Raw genomic sequence first — 16,298 nt, forward strand, 5'->3', positions numbered from 1 at the left:
CACCACCACCACCACCACCACCACCACCACCACCACCACACACAAACACACCCTCTTACCCCTCTTCATGGGGCCTTCTCCTTGCTATATTACTGATTCCTAATGAGCCACAAAACTAAAAAGAAAAGGGGCAGGAACCAAGCTTCACAACTTTCAAGCAACCAGCAATGGGAAAATGGAGGGGGATGGGGGTGGAGAATCCTGCCTCAGAGAGGCAGCAGTGAATGTCAGTGGACAGAAGCTTCCGTGATTCAGAGCTGGCCAAGCATTTCTCAACAGGGGGTGACTGTGCCCCTCAGGGGACATTTGGCAGTATCTGGAGATATTTTGGTTGTCAAAGCTGGGGGAGAGGGTGCTTCTGGCATCTACTGAGTAGAGATCAGGGATGGCGTTCAACACCCACAGTGCACAGAATATGCTCTTATAACAAAGAATTATCCAGCTCCGAATGTCAACAGTGCCAATGTGGAGATTCTCTGAGGTAGCATAAAAAACATCTATATCATTTAGACCAGTGGTTCCTAATCCAGGCAGTTTTGCCACCCAGGGACATTTAGTGGTGTCTGGAGACAGTTTTGGTTATTACAACTGAGGGTGGGACACTATTGGCATCTAGTGTGTAGAGGCCAGGGATGCTGCTAAACCTCCTATAATACACAGGGCAGTCCCCACCCCCAAATAAAGAATGATCATACCCAAAATGCCAATAGTGCTATAAACCGAACATTAAATTCTAGGCTGAGCATGGTGGCTCATCCCTGTAATCCCAGTTTTGGGAGGCCAAGGTGTGCAGATCACATGGTTAGGAGATTGTAACCATCCTGGCCCAACACAGTGAAACTCTGTCTCTACTAAAAATACAAAAATTAGCTGGTTGTGGTGGCATGTGCCTGTAATCCCAACTAGGGAGGCTGAGGCAGGAGAATCACTTGAACCAGGGAGTTGGAGGTTGTAGTGAGCCTAGATTGCACCACTGTGCTCCAGCCTGGTGACAGAGTGAGACCCCTTCTCAAAAGGAAAAAAAAATTTCTAAGGCCCCCCAAATCATCTGAATAGATTCCCACTCTATGCCAAGGGCATTCCAAAGTTAACCTGAAAAAACTAGTTCAAGCCATGATTGGAGGGGGGTGGATTAAAACATACCTCAGTATACCCTCTTCCTTTTTGGAATTCAGGAAAAGCCAACCAGCAGTAACATCAACATAGACCTTAAATCTGATAAGAGACATTTACAATCTATTATCTCTGAAGCCTGCTATCTGGAGGCTTCATCTGCAAGATAAAACTTTGGTTTCCACAACCACTTATCATCTTATCATCATAACCCAGACATTCCTTTCTACTGATTCCAGGTCTTTAGATAATTTTTACATCTTCCTATAACCTGCAAGCCACCTGCCGACCCCCTTTGAGTTGTCCCACCTTTCCAGATTGAACCAATGTATATCTCACAGGTATTGATTGATGTCTCATGTCTCCCTAAAAGGTATAAAAGCAAGCTGTGCCCTGGCCACCTTACGCACATGTTATCAGGATCTCCTGAGGCTGTTTTACAGACCCATTCTTAACCTTGGTAAAATTAACTTTCTAAATTGAGACCTATCTCAGATACTTTTGGGTTCACAGGGCCATGGGTGAGAAACTCTGCTCTAAGGTTACAATATATATTTCTGGTCTCAGACATTTGGTGACACTGCCAAATTCTAAAATCTTAAAAAGAAATGCTTAAAAGAAAATTAACTTTCTTAGAAAACATTATAGAGCAGAGGTTCTCCATTTTTCCTGCACATTGGAATAATCTGGGGAGCATCTGAAAATCCTGATGCCCTGGCTTCACCCTAGACCAATTACATCTGAATTTCTCAGGGATGGGACTCAGGAATTAGAGGGCTGGGGTTTGTTTTTTTGATGCTCCCCTGGTGATTTCAATGAGCACTCAAGTGTTAAACAGCACAGGTCAGCAAACTGTGGCCCACCAGCTAAATCTGGCTCTCCTCATGGCCTGCAAACTCAGAATGATTTTGACATGATTCTAAGTGATTACTTTTTTAACCACTTAGAATATATTTTTAAAAATATTTTGTAACACATGAAAGGTACACAAAATTCAAATTTCTGTGTCTATAAATAAAGTTGTATTGGCACACAGCCACACTCATTCATTTACGTATAGTCTACAGGTACTTTCAAGCTACAAAGGCAGGGTTGAGTTGCCACAGGTATTTATCATGTGGCCCTTTACAGGACAGTTTTGCAGAACTCTTTTAAAGAGCAGTGGTTCTCTCTTTTTTTTTTTTTTCTCTCCCAGATAGAATCTCACTCTGTTGCCCAGGCTTGAGTGCAGCAGTGCAATCTCAGCTCTCTGCAACCTCTGCCTCCTGGGCTCAAGCCATCCTCCTGCCTCAGCCTTCTGAATAGCTGGGACTACAGGCAAACTTTAACCTGCATATAAATCTCCTGGGGACCTCATTAAAATGCAGATTCCATTCAGGCAGGTCTGGAAAGGACCTTAAGCTCCCAAACAATTCTATCCTCCCTGCCCTCCAGTCTCACTCTGAGCCAGGAGCTGGCTCTCAAAGATGGTCTGTGCAGCCCTTGGAGACCTCAAGATCCTTGTGGGAGGACTGTGAAGCCAAAACTCTTTCGATAATAGCACCAAGATATTATTTACTTTTTTTTCACTGCTTGACATTTGCACAGTAAAACTGCTGATGCCTGAGCACGAATTGGGCAGTGGCCCATAGTGTACTTAGCAGGAATACATTCCTTACCACCACACACTTGCAAGAAAAGAAATTAAAAATCTAGTTTCATTTCAAAATGACCTTGATCCAATAAAAAAAAGTATTAATTTGATTAAACCTCAACTCCCGAGTACGTGTCTTTTGAACAGTTTGTGTGATAAAATGAGAGGATGCAGAGAGCCGTTCTGCTGCAAACTAGCATGTGATGGTGGGCTGAAGGAAACATTCTTGTGTAATTGAGTTATGAGCCGAACTTGCACCTTTCTGGGGGCGAACACTCCCTTTCTTGAAAGAATGCCCGATGAGCTACAGTTTTTCAGATTTAAGTATTTGGCAGAAACTTTCTCAAAAATGAACCAAGTGAGCAGCTTGTCACTTCAAAGAAAACAACTGATAGTAACTGTTGCCAATCACTTTTGAAAAACTTGTACCTGCCATAGTGAGACCAACAGCTTCCTAATACTTACCAGACTTCTTGATGAAATTGGTGGCTATATTCACAAATGCAATTTTTTAAATATGGTTTAAGGAAATGTGTCAATATCTAGAAGATCTGCACAACTCAGAGAATCAATATTTTCCAAACAGCAAAGGGAAAATAATTACTGAATATAAAAGCCAATCAAAGTGTAAGATCAAGCAATGAATTTCAGTGAAACAGAGTACAAAAAGATTATCCATATGGTTTCAGACTCCACATTACAAGTCGTCTTTAAGAAACCACTACTTGGTGAATTTTGGCGTTGTATCAAGAAAGAATTTCTTAATTAACTGCAAAGGCCATTAAAATACTCCTCCATTCTCCAACCACATACCTGTGAGAAACTGAGTTTTCTTCATATACTTCAACCAAAGCGAGACACCCCAAGATGCCTCTGAATGAATGCAGAAGCAGATGTAAGAACCCAGCTGTCTAATATTAAGCCAGATATTAAAGAGATTTGTAAAAATGTAAACCAGTCCTATTCCTCACACTAAAATATTATTTTCTTTTGGAAAATAATATCTTTCCTAAACATTAGGAAAGATAAATAGACATATAATCGGTTTACTATTAAATGACTAAGTTTATTATTAAGTAATAAACGCCTCAGCTCTAATTTCTTTTTTCTTTCTTAAGATGAAGTCTCACACTCTGTCATCCAGGCTGGAGTGCTGTGGGACAACCTCAGCACAGTGCAACCTCCGCCTCCCAGGTTCAAGTGATTCTCCTGCCTCAGCCTCCCGAGTAGCTAGGATTACAGCACATGCCACCATGCCTGCCTAATTTTTGTATTTTCAATAGGGATGGGGTTTCACCATGTTGGCCAGGCTGGTTCTGAACTCTTGACTTCAGGTGATCTGCCCACCTTGGCCTCCCAAAGTGCTGGGATTACAGGCATGAGCCACTGCGCCTGGCCCTCAATTCTAACTTCTAATATAGAAAATATTTATAGGCACAACCAAGAAGAACAAAGGCTTTTTTTGGGGTCTTCAACTGTTTCTAAGCACATAAAGGGACCTAACACCCAAAAAGTTCTGTGAACTACTAGTATAGTGCATTAAAAATATATGAAGTCAGTTGACAGGGGCTTCCTGTCCAAGAGCAAAGTGTAAAATCAAATATAGGTTGCTTCTCAGTTCTCTCTTGACTTTCATGCAGTCCTAGACATAAAAGTTCAACTACACAATGATAAGAATGTGGAAACTATTTCTAATGATAGAAAGGAAATCACGTGAGTTTTGGCAGGTCCTTTTATTAGAAGCTTGTCCTAAAATCCATTTAATAAGGGATTTTCATTTTTCTGAAAACACTATGAAAGTCTTAAAATAAACGACCTCTTAAAATAGATGAGCCTGTACATTTGCAAGGCAGTGCCAGCAGTAGAAGATAAGCAAGTCAATAAAAGCAATGATACGCTTACATGGCTGGGAATAACACATCCAACAAAGTTACTTGTTATTCTCTTCCTTTGCCTTTTGTGGGAACCGGCTTTGGTTTTTCCCAAAGGCTCTTAGCCTGGTGAAGTGAGACAGCAAGGCATCAAGGAGATCAATGGAGAGTAGGGGAAGCTAGCTGTAAGTCCAGATGACACAGATTTTAAGAGCACAGCGATCTTGAGGCTACTCCAGACATTTGAGAATTATTTAATATCTACAATTTTGAGCTTTAGCAGCAATCAGTTTTCTTAACCATCTGGGCGACAGTGTCTCTACTTTCCTGGATTCCGTTCCATTCAATGAATGTCTGTCCAATCCCCACCATGTGCAAGTCACTGCGGTGGGGGCTGCAGGTGTGCTCTCCTGGCTTTGATCCTTGTGGGCGGGGTGAGCAGGAGGTAAGACACACAGATGCAAAAGGTGTCACTAAAGTAGAATAAAGAGTGCTGACACAGGGACATGGGAAGTGAGGTAGAGACAGGCATCCCTGGTTAGTGTGGGTTGCCAAGGGAAAGGTTTATGGATGGCAGGAGGTTAATTTGAAGAACAGAAGGATTCCATGAAAAGCACAAGGGAAGGAGAGCAGGACCAATGTGGTATGGGAGATGTAGGGAGAGTTCAGGGTGTAGCCGACTTTATCAAGGACATGAGGGTAATGATGGGGAGAAGTCAGGAAGGCAGGTCCCCCCACTGCCTGGCCCAGGGAAGACATCCAAGCCAGCCTGAAGCCTCTGTGCTTCACTTTGTGGCAAGGGGGAGAGAGGGAAGGTTTGTGAGCAGGTGAGAGACGTGATTTGGGATGTGCTTTTAAGAGATGAATCTGGCACTGGTGTGTGGGCTGGACTGGAGTGGGCGCAAGCTAAACTCTTTGGTGGTAGGTGGTGGCAGAATGGGTTTTCTGAGGTTTATTCATGGGGGCAGGGCATCTTCAGTAAAAGCAGGAAGAATAAAAATTGGACAAAGCTCTGAAGCTATTAAGCAATTAACATCATGCAACATTTTCTAGGAAAGGGTGAAAAAGGGTGAGAGAATTTACGTAAACAAATCTTTACGAAGGCCATTCTAGAAAATGCAAACTATTCCACAGAGAAGGAGAGCAGATAAGTGGTTGCTTGGGGAGAAGGGGAGCATAGGAAGGTTGGAAAGAGTGGGGAGTGGCGGCCATATCACCATCCTGCTCACGGTGCTGCTCTCACGAGCACATGTATATGTCAAGGCTTGTCAGACACTTTAAAGGGATGCAGCATGTGCATGTCAATTACACCGCAACAAGGTGTTCTCAAAAGACCTCTTGGTGAAGTTCAATTTCTACAAAACACACTAGTAGTTTAAAAAGGTTGCAAACCCCTTAGAGAAACTAAGGATTGGTGGTGAAAGGCAAGAGCCACATAAACCTGGGTGATGGGAACCCTCCAGGCAGCAATGCAGAGCAGAGGCATCCTCTGGATTGAGGGTGAGGACTCACCTGAACCTCTGGGCTGAGGGACAGGGAGGCCTCAGGGCCTTTACTAGACAACCAGGGGGCAGGAGACTACAGTGAGGGGAAAGGAAGAGAAAGGGCACTGAGGAAGACAAACCTGTTCCTCTAACCAGAATAACACACTTGTATGCCCTGCATATATTTCTATATGCATAGGGTATTTATAGCACATGCTATATGCAAACACAAACATGTATGGTATATGTTGCATAAACAAATATATACAGGTTTAAATGTATTGGTTTATGCATTGTGTGCCTTTTAAAAGAATGAATTTCTCTTTAGGAAACACTGATACACAGACTGTATATAATATTCTAGACTTACCAAGGCAATCGATCACTGCAACAAGCTTAACATCTGGCTCAAAGCTACTCCATGGGCTTCTACCTGCTTCACTTAGAACCAATTTCCTGACTCAATGCACAGGGGTTAGTCGAGGGGTTCTCAACTCTTGGTACTACTGGCATGGGACATTCTCTGTTGGGGGAGAGGCTGTCCTGTGCACTGCAGGATGCTTAGCAGCATCCCTTACCTCTAGCACTAGATGCCTGAAAGTCATCCCCAGAAAGGCAGAAACTCCCCTGGATTGAGAAACACTGGTCTACTACAGTGGTTCTCAACCTTGGCTGCCCAGGGGATCACCTGGCAGGGAAGCTTTCAAGAACACTGATGCCTAGGCCCCACCCCCAAGATTCTGAATGACTTGGTTTGGATATGCCTTCGGGATTTTAAAAGATACACCCTCCCTTCAAGGGTTCTACTGTGAAGCTCAGGCTGAGAACTTCTTATTCAAGGAAATCATCTCACAAAGTTAACCCTACTTACATGCAGATAATTCTAGGAACCTCAATTAGCCTATCTAGTCTTTTTTTTTTTTTTTTTTTTTGAGATGGAGTCTTGCTTTGTTTTCCAGTCTAGAGTGCAGTGGTGTATTCTCTGCTCACTGCAACCTTCACCTCCTGGGTTCAAGTGATTCTCCTATCTCGGCCTCCTGAGTAGCTGGGACTATAGGCACCCATCACTCCACCTGGCTAATTTTTGTACTTTTTTTTTTTTTTTTAGTAGAGATGGGGTTTCACCATGTTGGCCATGCTGGTCTCAAACTCCTAACCACGAGTAGCCAATCTAATCTTAATTTACTTAACAAATACCTACTGAGCTCCTATGCAACTCGGAGTACAAGGTCTTGACCAGCCTGCCCCAGGAATTGAGTCATGCACACAATGGACACTAAAATTAGACAATTTCATTTAGAGTCACACATCATGACTGCTAAGAATAAAGTGATCATCATTCAATGCTATGAACGAGTACTTTCTTGGTCCCAGGTCCCGAGCCAGGCCAAAGTAGCGAGGAAGGCATGAAGACATCTGCTCACAGACAGCTTAGAGTCCAGTGCCTCAGGAAGGCCATCAAACACCTGACAGGTACTCATCTAACCCAGTAATACATTCTCTGAGAGGCAAGGCTTTGGGAAAGTGAAGAGGTTATGATCATTAAGGAGACAGAGGATGCATTTGCACTGTGAAATGCTTATACATCTTGTGACAAGCAAGGTGTATAAATGTTTATACACCCTGAGACACCTGCAATGATCCTCATCAACCTATGTTCATGGCCTTGTGTAATTCCCTCCACTGAGTGTGGGCTGGACCTACTGACTCACTTCTTAGGACTAGAATATGGCAAAAATGATGGGATATCACTTCTATGATTAGGTTTCAAAAGACTGACTTCTGTCCAGTTAGCATTGTCTCTCTGGCTGGCACACTGTCTTACCCATTCACTTGCTTTCTCTCCTAGGAAGTCATCTGCTATGTCATGAAGTACCTAGGAGAGCCCACACATGGTAAAAAATCAAGGGAGGTTTTAGGCCAACAGCTTGTGAGGAACTGAGGCCTTCAGTCCAACAGGCCTCAAGGAACCAAGTCCTGCCAATAGCCACGTGAATGAGCTTGGAAGTAGATCCTTCCCCAGTTAGGCCTTCAGATGACACTCCAGTTTCATTAGAGTTTCTGAGATGACTAAGCTGAACACAGACTCCTGATCTATGGAAGCAGAGATAATACACATTTTTGTTTCTAGCCACTGTGTTTTAGAGGAATTTGTTATGCAACAATTGATAACTAACACACAGCCTCAGCTCTGATGTCTACAGCTTTACAATAGAATGTTTTTGCATTGGCTCTTATACATGAAGATATAGTGGCAATAGGAAAACATTGCTTCAAGAGGAATTTACTGCAAATTCAATAGTACTATCTGCTAAGGATGTGGAGATTTGACTTTGAGCATCTTGATTGTATATACACATACAGGTTGAAGATATACATACAAAGGTTTAACTGAAATGATACTTTACCAAGTATATTATAATGAGGGGTTATGGCCCTCTATGTATATAGCAGCGGTGGTCAAACTTTACTGTGCATTAGAATTGCCTGGGGGTGCTTCTTAAATGGGCCAAATTTCTGGGACCCATCGCAAAGAGGGTAGGTGGGGACTAAGAATCTAGTTTTTCTTTTTAAGAAATCGTGTCTTGCTGTGTTGCCCAGGCTGAACTTGAACTTCTGGGCTCAAGTGATCCTCCTGTCTTAGCCTCCCAAACAGCTGGGACTACAGATGTGTGCCGCCATGACTATATAAAATCTGGATTTTTAACCAGCATTCTTAGTGATTCTGATTCAGGGTATTGGAACCTCATACTTTGAAAAAAATAATTAAAAAAATTATCCCCAATACTACGTTTAGTAAACCACAAATGCCTTTTCCATACACAGAAAATAAAACTTGCTAAAGTAGACTGACTAGAACACTGGATGAAAGTAGCTCACAACATCCACTTAATGGGACTTGGTATGTTATGGGAACACTCGGAAGGACGTGAAAGAGGCCAGAGGGGCTGAGCTTCCAGAAAGAGCCAAGAAATTCTCTGAATAAGGGCTGACCCTTAGTTGACAGTGTGTGAACAGCCAATTCCTGTTCCTCACTGAGAGCAAAGATTCTGGGGCCTCGAGGGCAGAGGATGAGAGATGTTTGAGGGACAAGATTTTAAGAAACTGAGTGCCAAGCAGATTTAGCATGAACTACCTGCTTCACCGCTTGCCTGCATCTCAGACCAGCACCTCAGGCCAGGCCCCCAGGGCGGCATCACAGGCGGGAGCCCTTGCAGCCATACATCCTTTCATCTCCTAAAGAAAAGATGTTGACACTACCTGCCCAAAAAAGCTGAAAACTGAACAGGAAAAAGAAACAGATAAGGAAAGAATAACGATCCAAGCCCTATAGATGGAATTCTACTGGGAAATGGTAGCAAGAAGAAGAAAACCATGAAAAGAACCCTGGAACCACCGTGACCTTTCCAATGGGGAATAAGGAAGTTCCTGGAGAAACGCAGTCTCCACTACAGAAACTGCCTAAGTGGGAGAGGCATTTTCTTTTGGCAAAAATTTCCTGGTCATCCTGTATCAAAACCTCTTTTTCCCTATGGAAAGAGGCTGACAACTCTGCCAAAAAAAAAAAAAAAAAAAAAAAAGCCATATGGAATTCCCTATTTTTTTCCTCACAACATCTGGTCAGCATTGGGGATCTGAGTAAAGAATGGCAACTGCACTGATTCAGGGGCCAACAAAATCTGTAAGTGTCTGGAAAGGTGATGGCATGGCTGGAGTGGGTCCTCCCTTTGCTCTGTGGCCTGTGCTGTATGCTTTTACACTATCACACATAAGGTCTCTGCAGATGGCTCCAAACACAAACAGTCCCCGTGGAGGCATCAATGCACATAAAAAGTTAAAATTATGTGTAGGTGGAGATCGTTTCAGGATCCGGGAAGATAAGTCTTTAAATCAAGTTCAGTCATTTTGTTTCTCCCCCTCAGGCAAGAACCTGCTAGTTAATGGAATTCTCATTTGAAGTAGTTATCACCAGCAACCTGATGCTATTAGACTTCCACAGTCTTTCATCATATCATTCTGGAATTCCAAAAACTTGAAAAGTAACAGGATGTTTTCCCCTAACTCATCTGGCAGCAAAATCTGTTTTGATCTCATCTTCCGTAGTGCCAAAATCTCACCTGAATGGACAAGGAGTTGTTTACAGTCTTGGGCTGTCCAGAAAGATGAATGAGTTAGATTTGCAGAGACACTCGGTAGTGATATCACGCACTACATCATCTATGCACTACATTATCTTTTGGAAACCCAAACTCTTTGGAATTCTGAAAGAAATCAGTTTCAGAAAAAAGAAAATAAAGCCTCATATTTTTCTTCTCAGCTGCCACTGCTGCTAAGAGTGCCCAAATTCTGGTGTCTCACTGTAGGATCAGAAGCATACAAATCTAATTGCAATGCTTTTACAGGGAACTGCTCACCAACTGGAGAAGCCTCTTCAAGAGCAATTGAGAGAGGTTTGTCTTATTCCCGCCAGTAAGATATTGGTGTTAACTCTTTACCATAGAGTTCAACGAACTAAAATACAGGAACGAATTAACTATTTTTCTGAGTTTCCAAGTGGCCTGATGTCATCTAACATTCTTAACATAAAGATTCTTAAAGACTCTTAAGATGAAGAGGGACTCCTCCCTCAAGAAGTAGTTTCTGATAACTTGGGGGCTTCTTAACATGTTAAAATATACCCCTTCCCCGTTAACTGCCCTTGAATTAGGCACATCTCATGGCTTGTGTGCGTGTGTGTGTGTGTGTGTGTGTGTGTGTGTGTGCAGGGAGTGGGGGGCTTTTTTTAAAAAGCAGCTTTGAGATACAATTTATATTCCATAAAATTTACCTGTTTTAAGTGTACAATTCAGTGATTTTGATTAAATGTACAGAGTTGTGGCACCATCACCACAATCTGATTTTGGAACATTTTAATCACACTAAAAATGATCCCTTATGCCACCTGTAGTTGCTCCCCAATCCTCCCTTCTCCCAGCCTCTGGCAACCACTCATCTACATCTTATCTCACCAATTCTGTAAATTTAACATAAACGGAGTGACAGAACATTTGTTCTCTTGTGTCTGGCTTCTTTAACTTAGCATGAAGTTTTTGAGGTTCATCCATGTTGTAGCATGCATCAATCTTTCATTCCTTTTTATTGCTGAATAGTATCCATTGTATAGACATATCATGTCTAATGACATTTTTAATCAAGATTCCAGAACCCTCCATATTCTTTATAGCAACTATGAGAATGGACGCCTGATGTCAACTCATGCTCACCCTATCTAGCCAGCACTGCACAGGCACACACAGAACCAGCACCTGACAGCCATAGGACAGATGAAGGAATGTATAACCCAAGACAGAACTAAATCCAAAGTCAGATTTCATTTTAATTAACCTGACACCACAATTAAGATTTTAAAGGAAAAAGAAAAAGTTTTATTAATCATGGATTTTATGACTTTGTAATTCAACAGGTAACTTACATTGTACCTTGGGATTGCCCTTTCTGTAGCTGTACATGGTATGCTTACTCCTGAAAAGGTTAGCAAGCATTTGGGTGAAATGATGTTATGGACTGATGCAAAATCACGTCAATACTTTAAGCCTGTTACTATGTTTATCCAACCTATCACCAGCCCCTTATGTCCGCATTTTACATAGTTTGAACTACGGTTGTACATTGGCAAATCACTGAATTTTAGCTAACTGAGCTGGGCATTACAACCTGTGTTAGCTTTGGGAATGCTGGGAGGCTGGATGTTCATACTGCTTCACGTTCTGCCCCTTCTAGGTCCCCAAATCAGCTGTTGCGCACCTCACCCAGATCCAGCACCTAGTGGTTCTGAATAGCCAATGTTCCTCACAAGCAAGGAAAATGGAAACCAGACCCACTGAACCTACCTGATGGGAATTGGGTACAAGGTTATCTGATCCTACTTTCACAGCTATGATTTCTCTTTCTCAAAGGCAATGACTGATGTGAGAACAGGGTGGTACAGAGCAGCAGGGCTGGGAAGACATTTGGGGACGCTCATGGTACTCTCAGAGCCAAGGCTCCTTGAAGGCCCTGGCCCAGTTCTTGGCCACATAGGGGATGTGGGTGGCCCCCCTCCCCCATTATTGGTTCAGGCATTGGAAATTTCATGGTTAACCAAAGGCATATCTCACTGTACATTGGTCCCTTTGAGAAGAAGAGGTGATTGAAGGTGAGGAAAGAGGGAAGAGGGAGAAGAAAGTGGAGAAAGATGGGGTGGAATGGAGAGGGACAGAGAAAAAGAAAGATGATTAAAAAATGTTTATAGGGCCAATTCCACCCATGCCCATGTGAACAAATTAATGCACCAAGCAAAACATAAAATATCACCAAGCTGCAAGAACCATTACAAATAATATTAAAGATAACAGTTGACTTGCTATTAGAATTCACCCCAAGGCTGTATTTACCTGGACTGCTCAAGGGGCTAGCCCTGTCCCCCAGGGTTGGCACAGGATGGTACTGGTGGTTCTTTGAGCCTGGGTACATCCAGTGGTACCTGCCAATTTCCATTTCAGCTCTGCTGTTCACTGCCAATTTCAGGTGGCAAAGAGTCAGTGTCTCTATCTCCAGCAAAGATTCTATATTAGCATTTTTATTTATTCTTTTACCATAGAAAGGAAATGGGGAGTTTCAAAAATATGCTATTGAAATGCAACCCTTCAGTACCAGCATGATCCATTGAAAATGTCCTCCGTTTCTAAAGTGAAGTTTACATAAATCACAAAAATGATCTTTTATTTTCTCCATCTCCCCCCTCCCATATCCCACCTCTTAAAATGCTCATTTGGGGAAGATACTATTTATTGTGAAAATTTGGCTTCTCACAATATTTTTCTGTTTCCTTTTCAGATAAACAGAGCATCATAATTATTGCCAGCTGCACTAGCAAAGGTGAACACAGACTCCCTCTCTGTAAGGGTACCCGGTTCCAGTCCAGAAAACCTGGCAAACAACCCAATGGTCTGCTGAATCTTGAATGAAACGCTTGTCCTCCTATTGACGTCTGCAGTATTTTCTGTCACCTGATCTTAAACTTCGTACGTCAGAGTCTAGAATGTTCTGGAATAAATCCTGTTCCAACTATCTCCCATGTGTTATACAGAAAGGGCTATTGGCCTTGGGCTTGAACCATTGCCTAATTACACACACGTGGTGACAGCTGGCACTCCCTAAGGACTCAAGTCTCTATCTGGTAACACGAGACATTATTTCCCACTTCTTAGTAGACTGCAAAGAAAAATACCTACCAATTTGCCCAGCACAGAGTAGGCTTCTTGTAAATGTTGGTTGAATTAAAATCTCGAAATCTCAGACAGCACGAGGTCACTATGGACAGTTTATCTCCGAGAATCCCATAAAACCTAATAAAGGGTTACATCATCTGGGGTACCATAAATATTTAAGGATTAAAAAAATGATTGTGCCATTAAAGTGGGTAATGATTCCATCAGAAGATCAGATCACAGTGCTCCATCTGGCAGCTCAGGTCTCTGAGGAGAAGGACCTGGTAAAGCCACAGCGTGAGGCAAACAAAACCTCGCAAAGCCTTTATAAAATCCCAACTCCACTCTCCACAATCTCTGAAAACTTGTAAGGTATTTCAGGTTTGGAATCAGAGATATACTTTTCTAGGGTGTTTTAGAAAAAATCTTTTTGACTTCAAGGTAAGGTATAGATAACTTGTTCAAAACTGTGGAGGGGGTGCAGAAAAGATGCTGGGATAAGATCAGAACTGCACAATGAAACTATTCTTGCTACTGCTATTTTTGTTGTCAATAATGATGATGACAGCTACAATTTATGGAGTGCTTACGATGTACTAGTCACTGCACTTAGCACGTGGTACCTATTACATCTGTCACAGCCACCCTCCGAAATAGGTACTATTAATATTCCATCTTTACAAGGGAACAATCTGAGGGCAAGGAAAAGGTAAAGATCACTTGCCCAAAATCTTTCAGCCAGGAGGTAGAGAAGCTTGAATGTGAGCCTTAGCAATTTCACTCAAGAGGGCACACTTTGGAAACCACCATATCCTACTGTGCCCTCCGTGTGTATTTCAATTTTCTACTCTTTTCCTGAGGCAACAGTTAGCCCAACAAGAGTTTTTCTGAGGGGCATTTGCAGTTGAGTTGTGCTTCTGTGTCTCCTAAAGAAACAGTCCAGGTCCTAAGCTACTGATGTTATCTCAGCCTTCTTAAAATTTATTAACTCTCAGCCTTCCTTAGATTGAGATTTTTGTGGGCTGGGTGCAGTGGCTCATGCCTGTAATCCTAGTACTTTGGAAGGCCAAGGCAGGTAGATCATTTGAGGTCAGGAGTTCAAAACCAGCCTGGCCAACATGGTGAATGCCTGCCTCCACTAAAAATACAAAAAAATTGGCCAGGTGTGGCGGCTCACGTCTGTAATCCCAGCACTTTGGAAGGCCAAAGAAGCACGATCACCTGAGGTGAGGAGTTTGATACCAGCCTGGCCAACATGGTGAAACCCTGTCTCTACTAAAAATACAAAAATTAGCTGGGCGTGGTGGCATGTACCTGCAGTCCCAGCTACTTGGGAGGCTGAGGCAGAAGAATCGATTGAATCCATGAGGTGGAGGTTGCAGTGAGTCGAGATCGTGTCACTGCACTCCAGGCCTGGGCAAAAAAAAAAAAAAAAAGGAAACTCTGTCTCAAAAAAAACAAAAAGAGGCACATGCCTGTAGTCCCAGCTACTCTGAAGTCTGAGGCAGGAGAATCATTTGAATCTGGGAGGTGGAGGCTGTAGTGAGCTGAGATCGTGCCACTGCACTCCAGCCTGGATGACAGGGTGAGACTCTGTCTCAAAAAAAAAAAAAAAAAAAAGATTTCGATTTTTTTGCTTTACTGTTTGGGAGATTCTCTCTCAGGCATAGGTGGCACCACATTCTCTGAAGGCAAGAAAACCTAGTGGGGCTGACAGAAAGAACCAGAAGGTCAAGGCACTTCATGGTGTGATCTGATTTCCTCTTGGTAAAGGGGCTGTGAGCCCTCCACATAGACCCCCAAGCAAGAGGATTCTAAGTAGCTCTATCACTTTTGATCTGGAAACTTTTATCCTCCTTTACAAAAATTCATCTCTATATACTCAGCACACAGTAGGTGCCCAATAAATGTTGGCTGAATATTTGGTTGAAAGGAAGAGAGCACCCTGGGACCCTGTGGACCCAGAAATGGACCTTTAGATCCTCCACCATGCTGACTTTTACCAAGCCAGGCCATGCAATTCAGGATCTCTCTGCAGAAGATTTATCCATGCTCTGTGCTCATCTCTTCGCATGGATGGGGGAAGTCTCCAGACATTCAGGCAAGCAAGAGCAGGCTGTTAGGCAATGACAAAGAAAAACCAAGGACTACCCAATGTTAACGTGTTTTCTGAGAAAAACATGACAGCCATGCCTAAGACCCTTAATTGAGCATTAAAATAAATGAATAGATCCAGAAGATACACAGATGGGACAGGCAACTGGATGGATGTGTTCTACTTCTGGAGAGCCTTTTTACAACAGTAAATCTTTAGATACAAAAGAAAAAAAAAAACCACTTCCATATTTTTGAGCCAAATTTAAAGAAAGGCATTAAATATAGAGTTACTTATGAAATTTCAAAAAACACAGTGTACATTTTAATCCCAAGGACATGATCCCAACACCTAAAAGGCAGCCACAGGATTCCAAGAGGATGCCTCGGCTCAAAACGTCTTTTAAAATGTCCAGTTGACAAAAAGAAAAAAAAAGATTTAGATTTTGCTTTACTCTTCGGGAGATTCTCTCTCAGACATGGATGGTGCCACATTCTCTGAAGGCAAGAAATGGCAGCCTTCTCGCCAGGCAAGAAGTACTAGGCACCTGGCAAGAAATGGGAAAATGGTTTATGCCCTACAGGGAGAAGACTGCAAAATGTTCCCCCTAAGAGGGTGGAAGATAGAGATGAGGTGACCAGTGGAGGCTTATGAAGACAGGCACAGCTGTGAGTGGTCACTGCCAAAGGTGGGCATGAAACAAGGGGAAATTGCAAAAAGGAAAGCAAAACAACGCCTTGTTCATTTTTTCCTATTTACTTATTTAATGTAATTTAGCCATAAAGTTGAACAAATTAACTTTAGACTAGCATGCTTCTTAGCACCTAGCAAATTATCACTGGAAGCAACTAA

General features: G+C 42.6%; 1 protein-coding gene across 8 annotated transcripts in view; it reads right to left on the reverse strand.

Moving 5' to 3' along the window:
* The window catches only part of GPM6B (glycoprotein M6B), a 162,114-nt gene that overhangs the window by 22,780 nt on the left and 123,036 nt on the right, over window positions 1–16,298 (reverse strand). For 4 of the 8 annotated variants that reach the window (XM_032285922.1, XM_032285920.1, XM_032285921.1 and 1 more), the window contains exon 2: window positions 12,536–12,655. The exons of the other annotated variants lie outside the window; for them this stretch is intronic. In XM_032285922.1, the coding sequence (XP_032141813.1) occupies window positions 12,536–12,655 (120 nt within the window). The remainder of the gene's footprint in view (window positions 1–12,535; window positions 12,656–16,298) is intronic. 8 annotated transcript variants of the gene reach the window in all.

This window comes from Sapajus apella, unplaced genomic scaffold, assembly GCF_009761245.1.
Source record: "Sapajus apella isolate SASKATOON/1434 unplaced genomic scaffold, GSC_monkey_1.0 scaffold17, whole genome shotgun sequence".
NCBI lineage: Eukaryota > Metazoa > Chordata > Mammalia > Primates > Cebidae > Sapajus > Sapajus apella.